This window comes from Sarcophilus harrisii, chromosome 3, assembly GCF_902635505.1.
Source record: "Sarcophilus harrisii chromosome 3, mSarHar1.11, whole genome shotgun sequence".
Classification (NCBI taxonomy): domain Eukaryota; kingdom Metazoa; phylum Chordata; class Mammalia; order Dasyuromorphia; family Dasyuridae; genus Sarcophilus; species Sarcophilus harrisii.
The window spans coordinates 573,909,310-573,937,022 of NC_045428.1; the positions used below are offsets into that span (position 1 = coordinate 573,909,310).

Sequence of the window (27,713 nt, forward strand, 5' to 3'; positions counted from 1 at the left end):
TCAAGAGAAAACTTAAGAGGCCTGGGCTAAAAGCAAAGAAATCAGTGATAAAACTTAAATTGTTGCTTATCTCTAGAAATTCATATTCTAACAAAGGAGACAACTTATACATAAATAAGCATATATACTATACATACATAAAAAGGGAAAGAGAGCGGCACTGGGAAGTGGTGAAGTCAGGAAGGAAAGACTCCTATTGAAAGAGGTACTTGAGCCCAGTTTGGAAGCAATCCAGATATCAAGAAGCAAAAGCTGAGGTGTCAGTGCGTTCTGGGAGGCAGCACATACAAAGTTATGGAAGTGGGAGATGGATGTAATACATAGGAACCAACAAGAAGGCCAGTTTGGATAGAATGTACTTCGTAGGAAAGATCATATCACAGATATACACAGAATAAAACTAGAAAAAACAGGAGGGCTAGATAGTAAGGGGCTTGAAATACCAGAGGATTCTCTAGTTAAGCTAGGAAGCAGCCAAAAAACTTTCAAAATATAGTGATTCATTCAGAACACAAACATTAAAGTCATCTACATGGATTCCAGTTACATAGTCTTTTCCAAGACTAACTCTTGACACACATCTGTTCAAAGTAACAAATTACAAATGTACTTTTGAATTATTAATTTTTATACTTTAATGTGTTGCAGGAGGCATGAATCCTATTTTATGACACAATGTAAAACAAATGGAAACAAACTTTGGTCACAAAAGTCTGATTTGATGGCTTATGATATCAATACTTCTTTCATTATGGTAACTTTTTTTCCTAGTTTTTAATGAAAAATTAAACATTTAAACTGAAAAGTAGCATATTATATGTATACACACACATATATATGCAAATGTAGATATGGGAACTAACAGTACAATTCATTTTGATTCAACACAGCTGGCCTTTTAAAATACTGCAGTCAATGTAGATCTACTCCACAAATATGAGATTCTTAAGATGGTTCTATTGCTTTTTCTTAGCCCAAAATGAAATTTTAAACATGAGCCTCAAAAGAAGATCCCTTTACATTGTTTCAAAAAGTTCTAAGTATTCTGGGCTATGCTTCTGTGAGGATAAAACAGAGCTCCTAATTTCACTCCCATCTCTTTTAAAGGCTCAGTGGATAGAGCTCTGGGTCTGGATTCACTTAGATCTGAATCCAAATTTTACCTCAGACACTTACTAGCTGTATAATCCTAGGAAAATCACTTAACCTCCGTCTGCCTCAGTTTCCTTATATAGAAAATGAGGATGACAACAGCTCCCACCTCCTAGGATTGTAGTGAGGATCAAATGAAATACCTATAAAACACTTAGCACACTGTCTGGTACATTGTAGGTAGTTAATAGTTATCCCCTCTTTCTCCTCTTTATCTCTTATGCCCCTTTTGGGGAAAAAAAAAACAAACTACTGAGAGAAATATACTTGGAGCACTTGTTGAGCTATTACAAAAATTTCTTTAGCCCAGGAATTGAAACTCATAAGGCTCCAGACTATTAGTATTCTGTAGACAGCATAGGCACCTTGAGCTCACAGCAGTGGCATGCTTATGGTAGGTACTCCACAGTAGATGCTCAAAGCCTCCACTTCAATATCCCATCATGGGAGAGTAGTAACCTGGGATCAAATAATTTATGCTTACTCTGGCAGACACTACAAAAACTTCCTATTAGGCCCTCCATATCTCTTTCATCTAAAGAGCAGCCACCTAAAGATGCAGAGGACCATTACCAGGCTGGCTGTAGGGGGATGAATTTGTTGGCCACAGCTGCTCATGAAGATACCTCTTGCTGAAACACTGAGGAAGAGTGAGCTGTATCAGTGAAAGAAGTATTCAGATCAAGGAAGTCAGGATCCCTGCTGGGAAGAAAGTACTGTGCTGTGTTCTGTAGGCAAGACAGTGCCCCAAGAGCTGGTTTGTTTTACTCAGTTTAAGAACTCCTATTCACAAAGTCCTCAGTCCTGAATATTTATGGCCATCCATTCAAACCCAGACTGTTTCTTACCTTGTCCTTCCCTAAAAACTGTGACATTATCATTCTAGCTTCAATCTACTTCTACTGCTGACCCAAAGCTTTCTCAGGGATACCTTAGTCACCAAAGAATAGTAGCACTTGTCCAATAACCATAATAATTGACATGTAGAGAGCTCTTTAAAGCAAATAACCTTATATATAATCTCATTTAAGCCTTACAACATTCTTGTGAGATGAGTATGAAAGGTATCATTTTTATTCAGTACAGATAAGGAAATAGATTAAGGAGTTAAGTGACTTGCTTCTGGTTTCATTTCTAATGGAATCTGAACCTAAATTTCCTTATCAATTCTCCATGATCTAACTCTGCTGACCCTCTAACCAGCACATTTTCCTTGTTCTCTCTACATCTATCATTGTAAGTCACTTTTCTATTTTCTGTTTCCTTCCTGGAGGCCTGCTTTTCACGGTGATTCATTGCTTGAATTGGGATTCATACCATTCAATCTCTCCTAACAAATAGTAAGCCACATCCTTTAATTCTTTTCTTAATGTTTCATAATTTTAACATCATGTAAATTTCTAAAGGATCCCTCATTTTCTCAGCACAATGCAGATCCAATGCATATTTAGCTAAATAGAAATAAATGATAATAACTGACATTTAGAAAATGCTTCAAGGTCTACAGTATTTATACATTCTCTTTTTTTTCCTTTTACGTTTCTCTTTACTCCCCTCAGTTTCTGTCTTAACTTTTCCTATCTGTTTTGTTCAACTTTTTTTGATCTCTAGTGTTTTTCAGTCAGTCTATCTCTCCTCTGTTCTGTTTGTTTCCATTCCATTTCTCCTTCGTCTCTCTCCATCTCTGATCTACATTATATTTTCATCTGAGCCTCAAGACAACCCTGGATTGGGCAAGACAAGTATCATTACTCTCATTTTATTCAGCAGGCAATTGGTGCTCAGAGAATCTAAGCACTCCAACAAATCCTTATCTGAGGAAACAGAGAGGTAAAGGCGTTTGCTCAATATCACAGGGCTAATAAGTAGAAAAGGTAGAGGTGGGACAGAAATCAGAATTTCTGGATGCCAAGCTGCTTCTCTAATGATTCTCTAATCATTAACAGATGTAATTAGATTTGTATGAAAAGGAAGTCCTGACCACCGGGGAGGACCCAGAGAATGCAACTCCATTAGGCTGACCACATTGAATATCAAAGGTTCTCTTGCTAAAAAGACTATTTTTAGGGAGAACTCACACATGGTGGTCAGGGGAAAAAATGATGCAAACATACTCTCAAGGTCTCTTTTAAGAACTACAGGATTGATTGCACAACATGGAAGACATTGGCACAGGACAGCCCAGCATGGAATATCTTATCAAAGAAAGTTCCATGTTCTATGATCAAATCAGAATTGAATCCTCAAAAGAAATGGTAGATGAGCAAAATTAGAAAAAAGACCGCAAATGTTCATATGGACTATTTGTGCCCAACTTCACTGACTCTGAATTTGTCTGATCAGCCATAATCAGACACTTGTAATTTGACTCTAACATAGTGATGCGATTCTGTCCCTCTTAGAGAATAAAGGTCAACAACCAACCACCATAACTGCAAGAATACAAGCAACAAAGTTAGTCTGCTTACTTACAGGGAGTACTGTAGTAGGACGCTTCTAAACAGGGCTTCTTCAACTTTTTCCACTTGCAACCCCTTTTCAACCAAAAAATTGTAATGCAACCGTGAGAATATAGGGACGTTAAATGGGTATATTAACCAAACATTTACTTATATTAAATCACAATTTCGCAACTCCCACATTCAGTTTCAAGACCCCATGGCAACCCAGTTCAAGCTTTGCTCAAAATGGCAATATAGTCATATAACCTTTCCTGATCTTCCCCAGTTTATGGTGTTTTTGAAGGGGAAGGGAAACTGTGTTCTCTTTAAACTATCACTCTGAAACTGTGTTCCCTTTAAAACCATCACTCTGAAACTGTTCCCTTTAAACTATTACTCAGAAACTGTGTTCCCTTTACTCAGAAACTGTGTTCTCTTTAAACTATCACTTTGAAACTGTGTTCCCTTTACTCAGACACTGTGTTCCCTTTACTCAGAAACTGTGTTCTCTTTAAACTATCACTTTGAAACTGTGTTCCCTTTAAAACCATCACTCTGAAAATGTGTTCCCTTTAAAACCATCACTCTGAAACTGTTCCCTTTAAACTATCACTCTGAAACTGTTCCCTTTAAACTATCACTCTGAAACTGTGTTCCCTTTAAACTATCACTCTGAAACTGTTCCCTTTAAAACCATCACTCTGAAACTGTGTTCCCTTCAAAACTATCACTCAGAAACTGTGTTCTCTTTAAACTATCACTCTGAAACTGTTCCCTTTAAAACCATCACTCTGAAACTGTTCCCTTTAAAACCATCACTCTGAAACTGTTCCCTTTAAAACTATCACTCTGAAACTGTTCCCTTTAAAACCATCACTCTGAAACTGTTCCCTTTAAAACTATCACTCTGAAACTGTGTTCCCTTCAAAACTATCACTCAGAAACTGTGTTCTCTTTAAACTATCACTCTGAAACTGTTCCCTTTAAAACCATCACTCTGAAACTGTTCCCTTTAAAACCATCACTCTGAAACTGTTCCCTTTAAAACCATCACTCTGAAACTGTTCCCTTTAAAACCATCACTCTGAAACTTTCCCTTTAAAACCATCACTCTGAAACTTTCCTTTAAAACTATCACTCTAAACTGTTCCCTTTAAAACCATCACTCTGAAACTGTTCCCTTTAAAACCATCACTCTGAAACTGTTCCCTTTAAAACCATCACTCTGAAACTGTTCCCTTTAAAACCATCACTCTGAAACTGTTCCCTTTAAAACCATCACTCTGAAACTGTTCCCTTTAAAACTATCACTCAGAAACTTGTTCTCTTTAAACTATCACTCTGAAACTGTTCCCTTTAAAACCATCACTCTGAAACTGTTCCCTTAAAACCATCACTCTGAAACTTTCCCTTTAAAACCATCACTCTGAAACTGTTCCCTTTAAAACCATCACTCGAAACTGTTCCCTTTAAAACCATCACTCTGAAACTGTTCCCTTTAAAACCATCACTCTGAAACTGTTCCCTTTAAAACCATCACTCTGAAACTGTTCCCTTTAAAACCATCACTCTGAAACTGTTCCCTTTAAAACCATCACTCTGAAACTGTTCCCTTTAAAACTATCACTCTGAAACTGTGTTCTCTTTTGGTCTCAAGCCCTCGCATTGGCGGAGGGCTAATGAAATAACCAGTCTCTAGTCCCCACAAACCAACAAAATGTTCGAGGGGCCTACAGTATGTGAACTAAGTCTCAAGCGCTGCAAGGATGAGGGCGATTTGAGCCTCAAACTATCAGGTCACTGAAGTGGCTGCCCTCAAGGCGTTTAAACTCTACTCTGACATCCTGACAAGCATGGGCTGGACTGGGGTGCGCGCGCAGCCCCCGCAACCCCGCCGCTGATTGGACGGTGCCTCACATCCGGCGAAAAGGGAGGCACTTCCTCAAAAATCCTCTCACCTTGGCGGACGCGCTGGAGGAGGCGGCGAAGGCAGTTGGCGAAGACGGCGAAAGTCGCGAGAGTCGCGAAATCGGCGGCGGCTCCAGGTCGCGTCTTATTAAGGCTCCGAGATCCCCAGGCGGTTTTATCACAGCCGCAGTGGGGCGAAGAGCGGCTCGCTTCCTCATTGGCTGCCCCGCCGGAAGTGCGTCATCGCCTACGCGCCGGAAGAAGCGGAGCCTTGCCCAGGCCTACCTGCCCGCTCGGTTTGCCGTCCCGCAAGAGGCTTCAGGTAGGCGGGGCCGGGGTGGGCTAAAGGGCCGGAGTGCCGGGTACTCCACCCCCTCAGGGCCCCTGGCCTAGCATCAGCCCCCTCACTTAGGCAGGGCCCCTTCTCCTACCTTCGCGCCTTCCCCCGTCCGGCATCTTCCCCCGCTGTCCTGCTCGCCCCTCCCTGGTCTTCTGGCCCGGGGGAGGGATAGGGTGGTGTTCGACATCCCCGCGGAGGTAAGCGCCCGAGGTCAGGGATGCCCCCTTGTAGTTGCGACCCGGCCTACACAATACTTGTTTTTGACTCGAATCCCGCCCCTACTTTAGTGCCAGGGCGACCTCTGACCTCTGCCTGCCTCTGTTTCCTCGTCTGTAAAATGGGGGTAATAACAGCAGCCACCTCCCAGGGTTGCGGTGAGGAACGACTGAGGATAATTCCGCGAATAACGCCGGGCACGTAGTCAAGGCCGACTCTTCGTGGCAGAGATGCCTGAGGGGTTTGCCATTTCCTTCTCCAGTCCATTTTACAGAAGAGGAAACTGAGGCAGAGTGAAGTGACTGGCTCAAGGTCACACAGTGCCTTGAGACTGGATTTGAACTTGGGTCTTCCTGCCCCCAAGGCTGGTGTTCTATCCACTGCCCTGCCCAGTCGTCCTGGCATAGAAGAGCTGTGTGAATGTTAGCTGTTACTGCTAATTCTAAAGCAGGAATAACAGCGCCTGCCTCCCAAGGCAGTTGTGAGGATCAAAAGAAATAATATTTGCAAACCCTGTGCCTGGCGCTGAGTAAGTCAAATAAACGTTAGGTATTATTGTTATTATGTTCTGTTTATCATGTTATATTATGGCATGTGAGCGAAGGCAGAAGAAAGGCTGTACCTCAGTCCTGAGGAGGCCCGAGGTGCGCTGTTAAAGCGAGGGATGAGGCTCAGCCCCTTCCTCACCTGCTGACCTTAGACCCCTAGGTCAAAGCTGGGTCTTAGAGCTGGGAGGAGCCCCAGGAGTTTGCAGAGTAGTTGGCCCCTGGCGTTTGGTACTGTGTCTCATTCTTTCTAAACTGTTTTTCTCACACTCTTGCTGTGGTCTCCCTTTCCTCTCTTTAGAACCTTCCCTTTGATTAATTAGTTCAGTTTTACCTCACACCTTTATTATTCCTTTGTCCTCTTGTCCTGGTAGTGGAAGTCAGAGGGTCTAGCCCCATTGGCAAAGATAGGTCCTACCTTTAAGGAACGAGCATTTTAATGAAGGACATGACTAGTATGGAGATGGGTACAAAGCAGATAGTAGGAACATTTGAGAGGAAAGCACAAACTCACTCTTCCTGGCAGAACTCTTGCAACAATTAGTTCGTTTTAAGCTGAGAAATCAATAGAGTGGATCTCTAAGGGCCACTTGATTTTCTCCTATTTAACTTCAGTTTGTTTTTGAAAACTTCTGAGTTGTCACAGTCTGAGTGCCTAATTAGGAAAATGCCCAGCAGCTTCATGGTGTAAATGACCGCGCTAGCACCCAGGACACTCTAGAATCAGCCAGAGTCAGGATAAGCAAAAATCCTTAATCTTTATTCCCAGTCCCCAGACATGGGATTGAACAGGATGGAAGCAGAATCAACCTGACCGCCTTTCTCATCCACCACTGAGAGTGTATCCCTGGCTAGCTTTACTCCCCCCCTCCCCCTCCCCCTAGTCCCTACTACAATCCTTTGTATACACCAATCATTGAGCCAGCACAGGATAGTGGAAAGGACCATTTTCCAATCATATGCCCATAGAGTATTGTCCAATCAGTAATTAGCCTCAAGTGCTCAGCAGTCCTGACCTCAGTGCATTGATTCCATAGTTTCAGCCCTCTACAATGGTGTTGTGAGCTCTTTGTCTAATTGAGGCAAAATTCAGTTTACTGGAAACATTTGCATAACTAAATAGCAAACTATCTTTGGATAGACCATCACAAGAAAGTTGGAAGGCAGGGTAAGTTGGAGAAAGAACTGCATTCCCTCACCCAGGCAGTTAAATGATTTGCTCAGGGTCACATAGCTAATAAGTGTCAAGTCTGTGAGGTTGAATTTGAACTCGGTCCTCCTGACTTCAGGGCCACCACTCTACTCAACACCTAGCTTCTTCATTAAATTGCCCCTTTCTTGAGACCTCCCTCAGCCTGTCAGACATCAGTAATGTAGCTCCTCAGGATCTCCCCCTCCAATTCTGAGATAACGCCTTGCTTTCATACAAATTGCAAAAGAAAGGTTGGGAGGCAGAGCTAGGATGGTGGAATAAAGGCAGGAACTTGCCCAATCTCTCTCTCACACACATATACCCCAATGCTCCAAATTCCTTTAAATAATGACTAAACAAATTTTAGAGCATCAGAACTCCCGAAAAAAGCAATTTCCCACCAAAGGCAACTTAGAAGCTCATCAGAAAATGTAGGAGTTCAGCATGCAGCACTTAGACCCAGGCCCAGCCTCTGAATTAGCAGCAGTACTGGTGGCTTCCAGACCTCTCATCTCAGAGAAACCAAACAGGAGCTGGAAGGTCAGCAGAAAAAGTCTGTGGAACCAGAATGGAAACTCAGCACAAAATCCCAGTGCAGGTCTGGCTCTGGCCCCAGCTCTGATCAGATCCCAGAGTCAGTGAAGCAGGCCTTCTGAATCAGCAGCAGTACTGGAGGTGTCTGGACCTCTACCCTCAGAGACACGAGGGAGGACTCAGAAGGTCAGTGGAGAGGGTCTGTGACAACAGGATGGAAGTCTGGTGTGCAATGCTAGCATAGTCCAGTTCATCAGAGCCCTGGCCAACACACTAGATCTTACAGCTGCAGTGGGGTGGGGACATACCTAATAGCTCCAGGGGAGAAAAGAGAGCTTGTGGTCAGATTCCTGGAAGGATTTCTGAAAATAGCTACACAAAGCCCCTGAAGCTTAGGACAGTACATCTTCCACCCTGGAAACAGAGTCCTACTTTAATAAAGTTAAAGCAGAGTAATAGGCTAGGAAAATGAGCAGAAAACAAAAAAGTTTCTGACCATTGGAAATTATTATGGTGACAGAGAGAATGAAACCCACACTCAGAAGATGATAACAAAGTCGAAGCTTCTACATCCAAAGCCTCCGAGAAAATTAAGACTTGGGCTGAGGCCATGGAAGTGATGTGGGTGTAGTCCCTTTAAGAATTGATTTATTCCTTTCTTTCTGGTTCCCAACCCCTTGATTGATGCATTATCAATCCAGGAAGCTAGGACTGTGATTCACAAATCCTGGTCCCTTTGAATTCCCATAGAAAATCCAGGCCTGTCCCAGCCCCTACCTGGATCTGAGCCAACTTGGGACTCCACCCACAGGCCCCTTTAGCTAAATCTCTCATTATAAAAGAGCCAAACTAAAATCCTCTCTTTGCAGAAGTTCCAAACATGCCAGTCTTACGCCTGGCACGCCAGAGATCTCTGTCCACTGAAATCCTGTTTCCTTATCTCTTTATTGTTACCTATTTCCTTAACTAGACTTTAACCTTACTTCCAAACCCCATAATAAACCTCTTTTATCAATCTAGCTTTTCGGGCCTGTAAATTCCTTTGCACCGCTTCTAGATCTCATTTAACTCCATATCCTTGCGCCGAATCCAAAAGGGTTGCAGGAGTTTTAGTTGACTGCCTGTACCCCAAACCTGCCACTAGACCTCAATTAAACCCTAATTTAATTTAGGTACCCCATATCTAGACCTCATTAGAAGTGATCAAAAGGCACTTTGAAAATCAAGTAAGAGAGAGAGAGAGAAAATTAGGGAAAGAATTGAGAGAGGTGCAAAAGGAAATACTAATGAGGAGAAGAATGCCTTAAAAAGCAATTTCCAATTACAAAAGTAGGTACAAAATCTCACTGAAGAAAATTCCTTAAAAAATAGAACTGAGTAAATGGAAACTAATGACTTTATGAGAAATCAAGATACTATAAAGTAAAACCAAAAAATAGAAAGAAAAAAAAGTGAAATATCTCATTGGAAAAACAACTGACTGGAAAATAGATCCAGAAGAGATAATTTAAAAATTATTGGTCTACCTGAAAGTCATGGTCAAAAAAAGAGCCTGGATATCATCTTTCAAGAAATTATCAAGGAAAATTTTCCTCATATTCTAGAACCAGAGGTAAAATAGAAATTGAAATAATCTACTGATCACCTCCTGAAAGGGATCCCAAATTGCATAAGAATGAATATTTTTCTGAAGCACAGATTTGATCATTTTGCTTCCCTTCTTGATAGATAGCCTTGACTCCCTTTGACCTCTGGGAGCAAATATAAACTCCTTTGGCATTTAAAGGCATTCCAATCATTCCAGATGTTTTACATACTCTGTGGTCAATCCAGCCTCACAGAGCATTCCATTGCCCTTTTTGCAGACCTTCACACTAACTATCCCCGCCATGCCTAGACATCAGCTTGTTTTTTTCTCCCTCTTCCCTTCTGCCTCTTAGAATACATTGCTTTATTCAAGTCTAAAATCAGGGGCCACTTTTTGCTGGAGACTTTTTTTATGTCCCTCAGTTCCCGGTGGCTTTCCTTCAAAGTTATCTTGCAGCTATTTTGTACCTATCTGGATGTATTCCATGATATTTTTCCAGAAGTTCCCTGAGCCTTTTGTCTCTGTATACCCATAAAGCTGTATGACAAGATTTCTTAAAGTTTTATTACTCATGACCTCTTTTTGCCTGAGAAATTTTCATAAGACCCTGGGTAGATAGGCATGTAAAATAGTCGTATAAATCAAACATTTACTAATAATAAATCATAAAGAAATTTCTTTTAAAACAGTTCTTTGGTTTGTCTATAATTTTACCATTTATTAAAGAAGAAAGCAAACTTGGATACTGATATTGTTTATTTTTATATAAAGAATAAAATTTAGGCAAATATTTTGGTTTTTTAATAGTATTTTATTTTTCCAAATACATATAAAAACAGTTTTCAGCATCCATTTTTATTAAACTTTGTGTTCCTATGCCCAAAGGGCTATAAAATTGCACACCCCTTGAGCCAGCAATGTCTCTACTGGATCTATATCCCAAAGAGATCATAAAAAAGGGAAAAGGACCCACATGTGCAAAAATGTATCAGTTTTTTTGTGGTGGCAAGGAAGTAGAAATTGAGTGAATGCCCATCAATTGGGGAGTGACTGTATAAGTTATGACATATGAAAATAATGGAATATTATTGTTCTTTAAGAAGTGACGAACAATCCAAGACAATCCCAACAAACTTTGGATGGAAAACACCATCTGTATCTAGAGAGAGAACTATGGAGACTAAATATAAATCAATACATGTTTTTTCTTTTGTTTTATTTTTCTCTTGTGATTTTTACCTTTTGTTCTAATTTTTCTCTCCCAACATGATTCATAAGGAAATATATATATATATATAAAAGAACACACACACATAACTAAAGAGAAATAAATTTAAATAATTTTTTTAAAAGGGGGAAAAATAAGAAGAAATGAGCAGGATTATTTAAAAAAAGCATAGAAAGACTTATGAACTGATGCTGAGTGAACTGAGTGGAAGGAAGAGAACATTGTACATAGTAACAAGAAGATTCTGTGATGAACAACTGTGATATAAGTGGCTCTTCAGCAATGAGATGATTCAAGGCAATTCTAATAGACTTGTGATGGAAGAACCATCTGCATCCAAAGAGAAAACTATGGAGGCTGATTATGAAAATAGTATTTTCGCTTTTTTTTTTCTTACTGGTATTGTTCATTTGCTTGTTTGTTTTTTTCTTTCTTGTCTTTTTCCCCCTTTTGATCTGATTTTTCTTATGCAGCATGATGAATACAGAAATATGTTTAGAAGAATTGCACACATTTAATGTATATTGGATTGCTTGTTATCCCGGGCGGAGGGAGAAAAATCCCCTCTTTTCTCTCTCCCCAATGACCTTTTCTCAATCCTCTTCCTTCTCGACTTCTCTGGGACATTTGAAGCTAATGATTTTGACTCCTGAACATTTTTCTCTGGGTTTTTGTGGTGGCTCTGTTTGCGTTCTCTGGCTCCTTTCCTAACCTATTTTAAATCTTTGAAATCCTGCCCCCTCTGTGGCTGTTCGCTAGGTGTCCTGGACCCTCTTCTGTGTGCTTGCTGAGTGATTTCTCTGTGAAGCCAGCTGCCACCTCTGTGCCTCTGGCTCCCTTCTCTCTCCTGAGCTCCAGTTCTTCATCACTAGCAGCCTATTGCATTTGTTCATCTGCACCTCCCATCCCTGATTTTTCATAGTCAGAATGTCCAAAACATAGTATTTTCTTTCCCCTAAACCCACCTCTCTGCATAACTTATTTCCATTGTTGGGACCATAGGGCTTGCAGTCACTGTGGTTTGCAGTCTAAGCTTTATCCCTGAATCCAAATTCCCCAGATCTAATCAGTTGACCTGGCAACTGAAAGTTGCTGGGTCTTACAGATTCCACCTTCATTTGGCCCTTTTTCTTTAGTTCAGCACAACAAGGTTTCCCTTTATCACTCTTCTCCTGAGCTGTTCAGTAGCCTCTGGATTAATCAATTTCTCTACTCTGTAATCCATCCTTCCCCACCCTCCCAAATTGATATTCCTAAAATTCAGGTCTGATCATCCCACATCCTGGGTTCTAAAATCTTTACAGATTCCCTACTGCTTCCCCCTCACCCCCCATCTTTCCAAGCTGATTACAGACACTTGACCTTCCATCCAAACTTGTCACTTTGCTGCTGATTGTAGGTACCTAACATCTCTCCTTTCTTTGTGCTTTCACCTTGTGATACAGGTGCTCTTCTCATTTCTTTACCTTCGGTGCCTTAGGCCCTTCCTGATTTGCCCTGTTTATGGCTTCTTGATATAAATTTAGATTTTAATAGCACTTGGGAGCAGGAATTGTCTCAAAGATCTATCTTTTCAAGGCCAGTTTAAATGCTGCCTTCTTCCAGAAGCCTTTCCTGATCATTTATGATCCTCTATACATAAAACTTTGTTTTATCACTCCAATTTATTGAACACTGTCACTGCCATTAAGTCTGGGTCAGTCTGTAAGAATCTGTAAGTCCTGGCAAATGATTAGATTTAGAGAATGTGGATTTAGCTCATGCTGCAAATCACAGTAACTGGAAGTCCCAACAATGGGAATAAGGAAGTCAAGAGGAGGGGTGGATTTAGAGTGAAAGAAAATAAGATTTTTTGCATATTCTGACTTTGATCATCTATACTTTCTAAAGCCTTCAGTGGCTGCCTAGTACAGTGTTCTGTGTGCTGAAGTAGGCCCATTTCAATGGTAGCAGCTTTTTATCCAGATTCCTTATGCTCAAGTTAACTCTTTACCATCCTCAGTGTGAGAAGCCCTTAGAGATTGTAGAGCCCAACTTCAGCTTGATTCAGTACAACCTGCAAGAGTAACCACTAGTCTTTGAATGAAAAGCTTCCATTCGTTGACTCTAGAGGGAGTCTGACTGGCAGTTAAGAAACTCAGTCCCCCAGAGCTCCTAAAGAATTTTTCAGAGCTTGAGTTTCAAATTAAGCCAGCTTGTAGACAAGGGATCTCAGACAAAGGTCTGAGATCTGAGATTCAGGCACTTGTGATACTCTAACCCAGTGGGTTACTTTAGGAAATCCTTCTTGGACTTCTGATGAAAGTTGTAATGCTTTCACTGAGTGCTAGAGGGTGCCCTTGAATTGCTTTCTTCTGAGTCAGTCCAGGTCATAAATATTTCATCAGTTGGACTTAGCTCTTAACAATACAGTGATCCAAGAGAGTTCCAAAAGATTTGAGATAGAAAATGCAATCCATATTGGAAGAACTATGGAGTTGTTTTTTCTTTCTCGTGACTTTTCCCTTTTGTTCTTATTCTTCTTTCACAACATGACTAATGTGGAACTATGTTTAACATGATGGTACATGTATCGCCTATATCAAATTGTTTGCTATCTTGAGAAGGGAGGAGAGAGAAAACTTTGGAACTCAAAATCATGCAAAAATGAATGTTGTGAACTATCTTTACATACAATTGGGAAAATATTAAATTGAAAACAAATACTTCATTTAATTCAATAATAGCTATTATTTGGTAAATAATTGTTGAGGAGATTTCAAAGAAAGTTTTTGCTGGAATTGATTCAGGAAATTCAAGTATTGATTCTTTATTCCTTTTTATCCATTATATTTCAAATTTGGCAGATTTTTCCTTTTCATCCAGTAATTTATTAATATGAATAAATGGAATAGAAAATATACATTTCTAGACATAGAAAATTAAGTACCATATGTAGCTGTAACACTTCTGTATAGGTTTGATTGAGGTTGTCCTTATATATTGGTACAAGTGCTAATCGCTCTAATGTTTAAAAGCTCAAGTAGAAAAAATGGATTTTTAATTAGGAACTTGAGAATAATCCTCAATCAGATCTCTTGACTCCCATTGCTAAGCCACCTCACAAAAGATTACTATGCTGAACTCTGTCATTTCCGCAATGACTTTGGTTAGGTTGCTTAACATATCTCTGAGATTCTCCACATGTAAAATGAATGCTTTGGACTAGAAGGACCCATTCCAGATCCCTGTCTTTGTGACCAGAAAATATAAAGTTCTTCAATAAATTGTTTATGAATTGGTATTTTATGAACCTTGTTTTATATAATAATACTTTGAATATATATAAATTCAGTTTTTATAAACTTGGTCAAGCCAGTTTATCAATTTCATTTTAAAGACTGACTTTTATGACATCTCATTATTTTATAAGCTTGATATCTCAAATATTTTTTTTTCCTAGAGATGGGGTTTATTTTTGTTTCTGGAATTCAACCCTTAACATCCCAACTTATGTTCTTCCTTGATTGACTAATTTATTAAAACTTTATTTCCTGTGAAGAACAACAGCTAATTTTAAATTTAATTCATATGTAAGATTGCTCTAATCGACTTTGTTCTCATTTTTTAGATACATTTATCCATCTTTCTATGAAAAAGCTAAAATGGCTTCTAGAGGAAAGACAGAAACAAGTAAATTAAAACAGAACTTAGAAGAACAGTTGGACAGACTAATGCAACAGTTACAAGATCTGGAAGAATGCAGGTAGTATTAACAAGATTTTGCATTATTGCAATGGTGGGGGAGGGGGGGAGAGAGGAGTCTTAGCTCCCCAAACTGGAATGTAAGCTACTTGAAGACAAAATTTGGTACCTGAGCAGGGGTATAGTAGAAGTCCAGAAAATCAAGAAAGAAAACTTAACTGGCTCAGGTATCTTCCTTATAACGGAGGCTCCGGGAAGAATCAGAAATTTTTCTTGGGGAAGAATAAGAAGAGGCACAGGGGTATGAGAAGTGGAGGAATGAAGTGAATGTCCAGAGTGAAGAGATCTCAGATGTTTATCCCTGTGTTAGAAAAGTTCCCCCTTCAATATTGATACCATTCAGAAATCTACATGAGTTATAGATAATCTTTGTCATCTCATTATTCTTGTGCTTTGAATCATCACTTCTCCAAAGAGCCACTCCTAATCTCATTCCTGAACTCTGTTTCCCAGATAAAATGAGGTGCTTCTGGGTGTGTTTTCTCCTAGATATCCTGTAAAAATCTCATCTCAGTAGTGCCAGAAGAAAAGTCTTTTTCACCCTTAAACTCGCCCTCCTCTAACTTCCCTGTCCCTTTTGAGGATCCTTCCAGTCACTCAGATAGATAATACTGGAATCATCCTTGATTCTTTCCTTTCCCTTCCCCCAACCCCATCTAATCATTTGCTGATTCTTACTGATTCTGCTCCCACAATATCTCTTACATCCATTTCTCTTCTTCTATAGACCTATCCTTTTAGTTCAGACCCTTCTTATTTCTTACCTGAAATACCACAGTAGCCTTCTCATTGGTTTCTCTACTTCCACTATCTCTGGGCAATCCAATTTTCACATACTGCTCACAAATGTTCAACGTCTCCCTATTGCCCAGAGGATCCACTATAAGCTCCTTCACATGGCATTGAAGGCTTTCCACAGTCTGGCTCCCAACAAACTTTCCAGCCTTATTTCATAACACTCTACATTCTAGCTACATTGACCAATAACTGTTCTCTAAATGCTGAGCATTTACCTGCTGCTTCTATGCATTCTCTTCCAAGCTATGCCTCCTCATTTCCAACTCCCAGAAATTGTGTTTCCCTTTAAAGCTTAATATTGTCTCTGCTTCGTTCTTTTCCTGCTTTTCTCTAGGCTTACAATACTTCCTTTCTCCATCTTTCTGAAGTTCTACACTTCCTACAAGCCAACTTTCAACACCAGCTCCTTCAGGAAGCTTTTGTGTGCTTTTTCTGTGCTCTTCTGTGGCTCTAACCTTTCCCTGAGGTCTCTCATGAGGACACTTTCTCCCTTGCTGCTACATTGTGTTCTAGTTACCTGCATGTGTGTCATGTCTTTCTCCTAGATGGTCATCAACATTACAGCAATGACTGCTTTTTATCTGCATGTTCTAGTTCCCTCTGGCCCAACACATTCAGTGGGTACTTTAAAAATTGTTGCTGAGTTGAGCAATCTTTTTTTAAGATTAAATTTTATTTTATTTTTAGACCCTCATTCTCTCCTCCCAATTGAGAAAGCTGGGGGGGAGGGGGAGGATGTTTCAGACATGCAGAATCAAGCAAAACAGGCCATGTTATTCAGTGAAATAAAGCACTTTCAAGCATTTATGATGAAAAGACCAGGGCTGAATAGAAAACTTGATTTTCATATACAGTACTCTGGAGAAACATAAGGAGGTAATCAGGAAAGGGAAATCATAAGGAATTTAATAAGGTTTATCTGTTTATATTCCTACATGGGAGGATGGTACTTGTAAGTCAAAAGAACTTTCTCATTATTATAGCAATTAGAGTATATATAGTCAAGTCACAGGTGTGAGTTGAATAATAAGGGATAATATCTAAAAATAAAAAATTAAGGAGTGAGAGAGGAACGTCCTAAGAGAATGGGAAAGGGAGAGGTAGAATGGCATAAATTATCTGTCATAAAAGAAGCAAGAAAAAGTATTTATAGTGGAGGAAAAGGAGGGAAAGTGAATAAACCTTACTTTCATCAGAATTGACTCAAAGAAGAAATAACATATACTCTCAGTAGGGGTAGAGAAATTTTACCCTGCAGAAAAATAGGAGGAGAAAGGGATTCAGGAAGTGGGGAGGGTGATAGAAGAGAGGGCATACTAGGGGAAGAGAGGTTGGTCAGTAGCAAAACACATGAGAGTGAAAGGAGAGAGAGAATAGAATAAACAGGGGAAATACAATTAGCAATAGTAATTGGGAAAAGAATTTTGAAGCAAGTTTCTCTGATGAAGACTTCATTTTTGAGATGTATAGGGAACTGATTCAAATTTATTTAAAAAAAAAAAAAAAAAGCCATTCCCCAATCAAAGATATAAACTGTCTGCAAAGGGCTATAAAATAATGCATATCCTTTGACCTATTAATACCCCTATTAAGCATGAATCCCAAAAATGATTTTAAAAAAAGAAGGAAAAGGACCTTTATGTATAAAAATATTTATAGCAGTTCTCTTCTCAAGGCAAAGATTGAAAATTGAGGGCATACCCATCAATTGGGGAATGATTGAATTAAATGGTATGTTCTATGGAATGATGAATAGGATGTCCTCAGAAAAACCTGGAAAGTCCTCCAAGCTAAGTGAAATGTACTGTGCACAAAGTAATAGCAAAGTTGTGGAATGATCAGCTGTACACGACAACTCTGAAGGACTTATGATGAAAAATGCTGTCTATACCCAGAGAAAGAACTAATTGTGTCTGGATACAGATTGAAACATACTCTTTTTTTTTTTTTTTTTTTTTTTTTTAAAGTTTATTTTTCTTGAGGGCCTATATTGGGGGTGAGAGGATCTCTTTTCACAACATGACTTCTATAGAGATATTTTGCATAGCTTCACATGTGCCACCTTAATGGAAGGTGGGGGTAGGAAGGAAGGAAGGAAGGAAATCTAGAACTCAAAGTTATAAAAAATAAATGTAAAAATTGTTTTATATGTAACTGGGGAAAATTAAAAAGGAAAAAAAAAGGCCATGTCCAAAAACATATTTCTTGATTTGCCCTCTGAACCCATCCATTCTCTGTTAAGAAGTGGGCAACATGTGCATCTGTAATTGTGGTCAGTCATTACTATGACCAGAGTTGCTGAATCTGTCAGAGCTGATTATCTCTATAATATTGCTGTTATCATATAAAATGTATTCTTGATTCTGCTCGTTCCACCCTACATTAATTCATATAAGTCATCCCAGCTTTCTCTGAAAACCTTCCTTTCATCACTTCTTGCCACACAGTATCTGAATTGAAAGATAAGTTATACAAGTAATCATGTCAGAGCCAGTCCCTGGTTATTCGAGATTCTTATACTAATAATAAAAACTTCCATTTGCACAGTACTTAGAAAGCATTTTCACATGTATTATCTTCACAGGAATTATCTTCACAGCAACCCTGTAGAAATAGATAGATTTGGAGCCACAAAACCTCAGTTCAGAACTTGATTCTGCCACTTATCCCCTATCTATCCTTGGTCCCATTCCTTATCTATGAAAGATTAGGTGACCTTCCAATTCTAAAACTGTGGTCCCTTTTTCTTTAAAAACAACAACAACAACAACAACAACATTAAATTTCTTTTACTTTGAGTTTCAGATTCTCAAATTATCTCAAATTATCTTTTATTATTATTAGCCTCTATTATTATTATTATTATTATCTTTTATTATTATTATCTCAAATTATCTATTATCAAATTATCTCAAATTATCAAAAGATTATTATTATTGTTATTTATTCAGATAATATTTTATGCTTCTTCTTGCTGGATTTAGTTGGTATTATATATTTATGTAGATTAATTTTATATCTTGCAACTTTGTCAAAGTTGTTAATTGTTCCAATTAGTTTTTCAGTTGACTCTTTAGGGTTCTTTAAGTATATCATCATATCATCTGGAGAGTAATAATTTTGTGCCTCATTGCCTATTCTTAATTCTTCAATTTCTTTTTCTTATCTCATTGCTATATCTGGCATTTCTAATACAATATTGAATAATATTGATAATGGACATTCTTGCTTATCAGAAAAGCTCCTAGCTTAACCACATTGCAGATAATGTTTGCTCTTGTTTTTAGGTAGTTACTAAGTATTATTTTTAAGAAAGACTCCACTTATTCCTATGCTTTCTAATCTGTGATCCTTTTTTCATATTGGAAATTGATGTTCAGAGAAGGAAACTGAATGTCCCAAGCCCCCCCACCCCAGCCAGCAGAAACAGACTCTCTTTGGTACTAAGTTGTCTCCTCATCTGCTAAAAATGCTTAAATGAATAATTACTCCAGGTCATCCTTCAAGTTGATGTGCTTCATTATGTCTCTTTCAGAGAAGAGCTTGAAGCAGATGAATATGAAGAAACCAAAAAAGAAACTTTGGAACAGCTGGGTGAATTCAATGATTCGTTGAAGAAAATTATGTCTGGAAACATGACTTTGGTAGATGAACTTAGTGGGATGCAACTGGTAAGTTCTCTCAGTGTTTGGAAATATGTTTTGAAATGAAATTGTGTATATGGGGTTTTATTGGTACAAATTCTGGTATAAAACAACTGGTTTCTTTCTGTGTACAAGCAAGATATCCTGTATTTCCAAAAGTTTCCATCCTGTCTCTGACAGAAGAGCTCTGTAATATCTAGTAAATCAGCAGAAGATCCTTAGGAAAGACAACCCCCCTTACAACCAAGAGTTGCTAGGCTCTTGTAGTCTCTGAGGCATTTCTAAGGTAGATGTTGTCATGACTTTTTGCCTCTTTGTGGTTCCAGGCCATTCAAGCAGCCATCAGCCAGGCCTTTAAAACACCAGAAGTTATCAGATTGTTTGCAAAGAAACAACCTGGGCAACTGCGGACAAGATTAGCAGAGGTAAAGTTTGTTCTTTATTGGTATAATCATTGTTTTTTCATTTCTACTCCAGCTCCCACGTTTTCTCTAGTTTAATGTTCTGAGCTGTAGAAGCAGGTCTCTAGAGCTGACACCAATTCTTTTCTAGTACCATGTTCCCCCTATTGCTTTTCCAATGCCTTCCTCAGATACCGTCTCCTCCAAAAAAACCTAACCCTCATTTTCCCCAATCATTAACTACTCCTTCCTTTGTTTGCTAACTCTAATGCCCTTAATCATCTGATTTTATGTATTGAGGCTATTTCAATCTCTATGTTAAGAGCTGTTGATGATAGAGTTATCTATCTTTTATTGTCTTATCTCTTTACTAAGCTCTCAAGTTCTATGAGAACTGAGACCATATCTTAGCCAAACTTTCTCTTTCCCTTAGCAGTCTAATACAAGACTTGCCTCACATTAAGCCCTTTATCTTATGATGTTTCATCTTCCCCCAAACCATCCAGTAATTAACTTTGTTGAGTAGTAACTGTTGAAAAGAAAATCTGAAAAGGGAAGAGGTGGAATAGGTGGGAAAGGTTTGAAAATAAAGGTGATGTAAGCACAAAACTTAATCAACAAATTTTCAAAAAATTCACTCTCAAAATAATATCCCTTGGGGCAGCTAAGTGGTATACTGGATAGAGCACCAGCCCTGGAATTAGGAGGATCTCAATTCAAATTTGGTCTCGGACACTTACTATATGATCCTGTGCAAGTCACTTAACTTCAATTGCCTCAAAGAAATAAAAATAATGTTCCATACCCCACAAAAAGAAAAGAAACCCTAGATGCTCACCCAGCATAGCTCAGATATAATAAGATAGCTTCTATCTCTAATCTACTCCTAAGGTTAGAGTTCACAAGTATTTCACTCATCGAGCCCCTATTGAAATTTCAGTGGTGAAGCACTAGCAGTGTTACTTTATACTTCCACAATATCTCTTGTCCAAGAATCTCAAAGAACTTTACAAGTACAATTAATGACACCCCAAGAAGTTTTCCTTTTGTTTTATAGACTTCAATATAGCTGAAGTGCTAAAGCCAGTTAAGTTTTTGGCACCTGGGGAAAATTCAGTCATTAGATTAGTTTGAAATAAGTTCCAAGAGATCAGGTTCCAAATTGCCTTTTTCAGGCCTGGAGAGCACACTTCAGCCAAATGAAACAAGTATTCAGTGGATGGTTGTCATCCTCCCCTCCAGACTATTTGTCTGTCAATTCTCTACTCTGTAGAAACTTGGCATCTCTCATGGAGACTGACAGGGAGGATCCTTTATCAGTCACTACCATGTGCAGACCCTGGCCCAGGAGTAGTTCATCTTAATTTGCATCTCATCCACAGCTTTTTTTAATATACAAACTTGAAACTTGGCTTTTGTGCTCTAAATGTGTTTTTTATATGTTTTTAAAGAAGCTGCTTAAGGATTTTCTCCTTGTGTTTATTTCTTTTAGATGGACAGAGACCTAATGGTTGGAAAACTGGAAAGAGATGTGTACACCCAACAGAAGCTAGAGATCCTGACTGCCCTGCGGAAACTTGGAGAAAAGGTAGCACTGCACCAGGGTTCAGTGCTTTGAGCCGAAGGGAAATGTCAGCTCTTTGTCCCACAGGACTAGATTTGGGTCAGAGTTTTCCTTTGTATGATGTTACTTCTATGGAATAGATGGTTAAGGAATAGCTATCCACCATAATCATTACTCTAAAAATATATAGCTATAGATGGGGGGCGGGGAATAGGAAGGGAGGAAAGGGCTCTAAATTCTATGAGAACATTCTGAGTGAATGATTCCCTCCCTCAGTTCCTTGCTAAGAAGTGAGCCTGAGTCAGGAAAGACTTGGAGTGGAGTCTGGCCTTAGGCCCTTAGAGGTTGGGAGAGCTCAACCTCAGCTCTCTGAGCTCTGTCACAGGGACCATAATACCCAAACTCTTACCTCCTGGAGTTATTATTAAAAAGACTAATGAAGATGCTGGGAGTGCAGAGATCTGAGCAGCCTTAAGTGAGGGCCTAGATGAATGTCAGTTTCCTAGTCTCTCCCTGTGGCCACCGTCTATTTTCAATACAACATGGTGCAGTTATTCTCTGCTGTCTGGCTTATTTCATAGACATAGAATAGTAAGCACAGTGCTAAGTCTGGATTCAGGCACCAAAGTCATTGAACTCAGCTCCATGCTGTTCCCTTGGGAGAAGCCTCCCGAGGATCTGTCACATTGAACCAAAACAGAGCCATACCCACATATCCCTCTTAGAAACTTGGGATTATCTTACCCACCTCTCACAGGCTGTTTTTTCCCTTTTGGGGTTAGCTGACTGCCGACGATGAGGCCTTCCTGTCCACCAATGCAGGTGCCGCCCTCAGCCAGTTTGAGAAAGTCTCTACTGATCTTGGTGAGTCCCTACCTCTGTCCAGACTCCAGGGTGGACCACTTCTCTCTCTAGGTACAGTGAGGCAGACCAGAGTCCCTTTCCCCCAGGGCAGCGACAAACCTCAATTGTTGTCTTTTCCAAATTGCTCTCATTTCTCTTCACTCTCAGAGCCTCACTGCAGATGCTGCTGTTCTCCTTTTGGAAACTAGATCTTTGTATCACCACATATCCTCAGCATTCATGAGCAGGTCACTATGAAAGTAAAGTGTCCAGAGGATTTAATTCTGTTTTCCTCATTCTGTGCCCCATGTCTAGATACTGAGAAGACTGTTTTCTTGCATTTATAACAATGAGGATTGTTCTCTTGTCATAGTTGTATCATTTGTGACTAGAGGGATGGGTTTAGGGTCAGTGAGAGGAGTAGGAAGGCACTGTCCTGAAGCAGACCGATTCTATCTCCTGGTGCCATGTTGATATAATAGATCTCAAGCTGCACATTCTTTAAGAAGGCCCTGAATTGTTAATTATCTACCTTCTTCCTTCCTTAGGTTCTGGGGACAAAGTCCTTGCTTTGGCAAGTTTTGAAGTAGAAAAAAACAAAAAATGAGGAGGAGCCATGTAGAATCCCTGGGCATTGGTCACGGTACATATGGCACATTTCTGTTTTCTACTGCGGATCTAAAGTCATCTCTGAGAACTCTAAGAGAACCTGGAACCACATTACTGTCATGGGAAAAATGTAATGGGCACCCTGTGGCCCCTGTGCTTCACTGTTTGTGGGCCTGGGGGACAAAGGCCACATGGACGGGTGGATAGATGGTCAGTCTCATTAAAAAACACACACACACCTTATGCTAGAAGGGTCTGTGGAAGGAAGCAGAGATGAGGAAGGAAGGCGCGTGTTCGCCATTACTCTGAATTTCTCTGTACATCTCTGCTTGGGTTCCTTGTTGGCTTAGGCTGACGGTGAATGGAGACTCCCAGTAACAGTAGCTTGCTTCCCTCTTCCAGTTGTCCCCTCTCCATGCTGTATTGGCTTACTGCTCTTTCCATATCCTTAGGGCTTCCTGGCTCAAGGGACCTCAGCGAGCTTGCCAACTCTTCCTATTCCAGAGGAAGAAAATGGAGAGCTAAAGGAGAGAAATGATTTATTCAAAGTTAGTGGCAATCATGATTAGAATCCAGATCTCCAGACTCTCAGCTTATCTCTTCCTACTACACCATTCTGCCTTCAGTGCCCTCTGGAAGTGATATCTATAGTTATAGAGTTTTACTCTATACAATTTAAAGAAAGTTTTGGAAGCCTGGTTTTTTTGAAAACTCTCCCAGCAAAGAACAGAGCATCCCAGCAGCCTGTGTGCTCTCCATATGAATGGAAGCCATTGTAGTTCTGAATTTTGAGCAGGGAACAATGGGGGCTCTGTTGGTGGGAGCCTCCTGGAGTCACCGAGAACCTCCTGCATTGTCTCACCAGGGAATCAATAGGCAATGGCATCGCAAGGACTGCCCTCGGTGACCTGTGGCTGTAACCCTGCGCCAGTCAACTGGGAGCTGCCCCTCCTTCCTTGGTTTTCCAGGACCAGCCTGAGCCCTAGGCCACAACATGCCAAGCCCATCTGGCCGTGTTGGTGTTGAGGTGTGTGCACATGTGCTCACCTTTCTCGTCCCCTTGTCTGGTGCCATTCTCAACTCTGTGTTTCCCCTACTTCGTTTTCTTTGCACATCATACAAAATACCAACTGTCTGTGAAGCTTCTTATGTCCTCTTTTGTTGATGGATAGGAGAAGTTATGCCTTCTTCAGAACCAGTAGTACAAATCACTGCTTTTTGGGGCTCCTGGTTTGTGGCTTCCAGCCCCACTTGCCCACACAGACACCCCACTCCCCAACCCTGATGGACTTGTGGCTAGTGTGCAGAAGCACCTCCTCTTCACCATCTCCTGCTTTTGTTCTTTCCCTTCCAGGGTCTTCCTCAACAGGCTGCTTTTTTAGCTGTTACTCTTGCAAGAAAATGAAGAACAGATTCTGTCCAACCCTCTTGGGTTTTTTGTTTTGTTTTATTTTCAAACCAAGTCATGACCTTCTAAGACATAACTTGGCTTTAATTATTTTGATCTCAGGTTTTAATACATGTAATTTGAAGTTGATTTTCCTTTCAAATGACCTTGGTTAGACAGCTGATTGAAGTGGCCAAGTTTGTGATGTCCAAAGGAGCAATAGGCCCCAAGGCCTGCCCTGCCTACCTCTTACATGAGGTGAGATCTTTACCACTGGCAGACTTCCTACGCAAAATTGGTGGTGAGCACTCCTCAACGTCTGCCCAGTGTGGAATATAGTAGAAAATTGAGAGATGGTATGTTGCTTAATGTTTCTATCCTTTGGGGATGAGTGCTCCCCAATATTTGCCCAGGAAATTGTTTCAGAGATAGTATATTACTTAATGGTTCTGTGCCATGGGCTCTGCTGAGGATCTGGTATTCATTAAAGGAGAGACCTTGAAAAGTAAATGTCCTATGCAAATCAGTCATTAAATTAATTTTCAAACTTAGGCAATTTTCTGCTTGCTTGTATGTGTCTATCCATGGGTATGTCTCAGTCATTTCTGGGGAAGGGGAGGTCAGATTTCTTGTTTAAAAAAAACAACCAACTCCCTTTGAAAGTCTTAAGTGTGCCTAGAGCTTGGACGTGGCCTCCAACATTGAATCAGGACCCTCAGTGGTGCACTTCTAGGTATCTCAGCTGAAGGAAGGCTTGCCCATATTATTTCCCAAATGAGCTGGATTTTAAACCAAATCCAAAAAACTTTAAGATGAACAAATCTCGGCCTTTTGTGTTTTACCATTTTTTTTTAAACAACATGACATAAAAAGGTTTTGTCCTAGAGAGGTAAGCAGAGCCAGGGAAACATTTGGGCAGTAGAGGCAGAGGTCATGATGAGAACAGGGTCAGAGGGTGGGGAACGAGCCCACCAAAATTCAGGTTTCTTGCTGTTATTGTTAGACCCTTTAGCTGAGGATATGCCACCAGGGAAGTCATTCACCCTGAGACAAAATACTGAGCAGCCCCAGCTCTGAAAGAGGATCATAAGGTGCCTGATGCTGGATCTGAAATTATTATAGAGAAAATTCCAAACCCCCCAGTCATTCTGCCTGAAATATCAGCAAAACCTCCTTGTTACTCCCATTATTATTGTTATTATTATTAAAGCCTAAGAATTCTCATTTTCCAGCATTAATATGTAAATGTAAACTATCAGTATTCCCACAGACCTCCCAGACCAAGCTGTACAACATAATTGCTTCCAGTCTCTGGGGCCCTGGAAACAGGAGGTCTTGAGGCATTGAAGAAAAATAAATAACTCAACAACTAGGATTTCACATTTCTCTTGATTTGGAAATAAACTTTTTAAAAAATCGCAGTTGTCCTAACAGTTCCTAAAATGAGACCTGCCTTATTTCATCAACAGTAAGAAATTTGTCCCACTCAAACTCACAGAAAATCGAGTAAGTGCACTCTTTAAAGGGCTATCAACATGAGGGACCTGAGGAGAAATGCATCCCCGAAAAGAATATAGGGGCTGCTGACCCAGGGGAGGGTGGAAAACTGTAAGCTTGTCCAACCCAACTTCCTCACCCTCTATTGGTTTTTTCTGATCCCTTCTTTTATCAGACAGCTGTTTTCCTTTGAAAGTAAAAATGGCAGGCCAAAAAACTGGAGAGAGGAGAGGAGGGTCTCCAGCCAACTGAATGAGGAATTAGAAGGAGATCTGGTGCCTCCTGTAGCTTCCGATAAGCCTTGTGAGACTTAACGGGCACATACAACCCCAAATTTGGAGGCCTCCCTCAGAAGCCCTTGGGAGTGCAGAAGCTTCACCACAAGTCATGATTTCAATGACAACAGTCAAGTACATCTTAAATGGTTTGTTTCTCCAACTATTTCTTAACCAACCAGCATTTATTAAATATCTGCTGTTTATAAGGTGCCATGGTTGGGCATTGAAGAGGCAAACAAGAAAAAATGTAAATAATCCCTTCTCTCAAGGAGCTTCTGTGGGAGAGGCAGTTTGCCATGATAGAGATGCTGGCCTTGAATTCAGGAAAGTCTGTGTTCAAATTCTGTTTTTGATGTTTGAATTCACAGTGTAACTTGGGGCAGGTCACCTATGAACCTGTTTTATTCCTCTGTAAAACAGGAATAATATCATAGCTGTTGGGAGGCTTAAATGAGATAATATCTGGCAAGGAATTGCCAAATTTTATAGTGTTATATTTGTGCTTGTCAGGTATTGTGTCCACTGAGGAATAATATATAAAACTCTGGTTTAAAAAAAAAAAAATTAGGGGTAGAGAATGATGAGAAGGGAAAAATTTGTTTTTCAATTTCAAATTCTTAAAAAAATGATCCTAGTCTAAGAGAGAGACTTTTAGCTTATATGAAAAATTGATATTTGCTCCCTCTAGCTAGCTTGCCACTTAGAAGCCAGGGGATTGCCAAATTGAAAATTGAGCTAATTACAAGATCCAAGTAATTCAGATGAAAGCAGGTATGTGACCTGATCCAAGTAACTGCTTCTATTCTGCTCTTGGCTTTGGCAGTAGTCTTAGAAAATTTGTTGTTCTAGCTAAAAAAAAGGAAAAACCTTAAATGCCGAATGGATCTTCCTCCAGAGCATCTCAGTGTTCACCAAGCTTTCCATAGTTCTCCCTTATGTCTAATGATGTCATCTATAAACTTGGACTAATTCAGCGAAGCGATTTATCTTTTAGACTCAGGGAAAAAACAATGATCCTTTGCGGGGATCCATCCCAGCTTTTCTTAGTCTGGGCCTGGTAGGCCCTGACTTCCACACATTTCCAATAATTTAAGCAATTTGTCCCTGAGCAGGAATATACCATGGTTAGGAATTAGCTGCTTAAGGCTGATTTCTGAAAAGCCTGGAAAGACTTTCATAAACTGACTCTGAGTGAAGTGAGCAGAAGCAGGAGAACATTGTATACAGTTACAGAACATTGTGATGATCAACTGTGATGGACTTGGCTCTTCTAATGTGATGATTCAAGGCAATTCCAATAGACTTGCAATGGAAAGTGCCATCCTCATCCAGAGAGAGAACTATGGAAACTGAATATAGATTGAAGCATAGTATTTTCACATTTTTATTGTTTATTTGCTTGGGTTTTTTTCCTTTCTTGTGTTTTTTTCCGTTTTGATCTGATTTTTCTTGCACAATATGACAAACATGGAAATATCTTTAAAAGGATTGCACATATTTAACCTATAGCAGATTACTTACTGAATTGGAGAGGGGAGAGGTAAGGGAAGAAGGGAAAAAAATTTGGAATAGAAAGTTTTACAAAAATAAATGTTGGAAACGATCTTTACATGTATTTGGAAAAAAATAAAATACTTTAAAAAAGGAAATAGCTGTTTACCACAGACTCCTGGATTCTTTCCTCTTCAGCTTTCACTCTATATAAACGGGGACCTACTGGCATCATTTATAGCAACCACGGGCAAAGACCATTGTTACCATCCATTCCCCAAGAGAAAAATGAGGTTTCAAACAGCTTTCCATA

The 27,713-nt window shown here is 39.8% G+C and overlaps 2 protein-coding genes across 5 annotated transcripts in view; one reads left to right on the top strand and one right to left on the bottom strand.

The window, feature by feature from the left end:
* Positions 1-5,713, bottom strand: part of NMNAT1 (nicotinamide nucleotide adenylyltransferase 1) — a 53,106-nt gene extending 47,393 nt beyond the window's left edge. The window contains exon 1 of one of the 2 annotated variants that reach the window (XM_031962896.1): positions 5,552-5,713. The gene's annotated coding sequence lies outside the window, so the exon portion shown is untranslated. Of the gene's footprint in view, positions 1-3,624; positions 4,227-5,551 lie in introns of those variants that run through there. The other variant, XM_031962897.1, reaches the window with a different exon arrangement.
* Positions 5,714-5,724: 11 nt separating this feature from the next.
* On the top strand, positions 5,725-26,484 carry LZIC (leucine zipper and CTNNBIP1 domain containing). Of its 3 annotated transcripts, none has more exons than XM_031962898.1 (8): positions 5,741-5,823; positions 14,755-14,889; positions 19,222-19,357; positions 19,657-19,755; positions 21,224-21,319; positions 22,078-22,159; positions 22,687-22,781; positions 23,200-26,484. In XM_031962898.1, exons 2-7 carry the CDS (start codon positions 14,789-14,791, stop codon positions 22,743-22,745), a joined length of 573 nt encoding a protein of 190 aa, XP_031818758.1. In that variant the 5' UTR covers positions 5,741-5,823; positions 14,755-14,788; the 3' UTR covers positions 22,746-22,781; positions 23,200-26,484. The 3 variants fall into 3 exon arrangements, with proteins under 3 accessions (XP_031818760.1, XP_031818758.1, XP_031818759.1); XM_031962899.1 differs by having other exon boundaries at positions 23,613-26,484; XM_031962900.1 differs by having other exon boundaries at positions 5,725-5,823; positions 22,687-26,484.
* Positions 26,485-27,713: the final 1,229 nt, after the last annotated feature.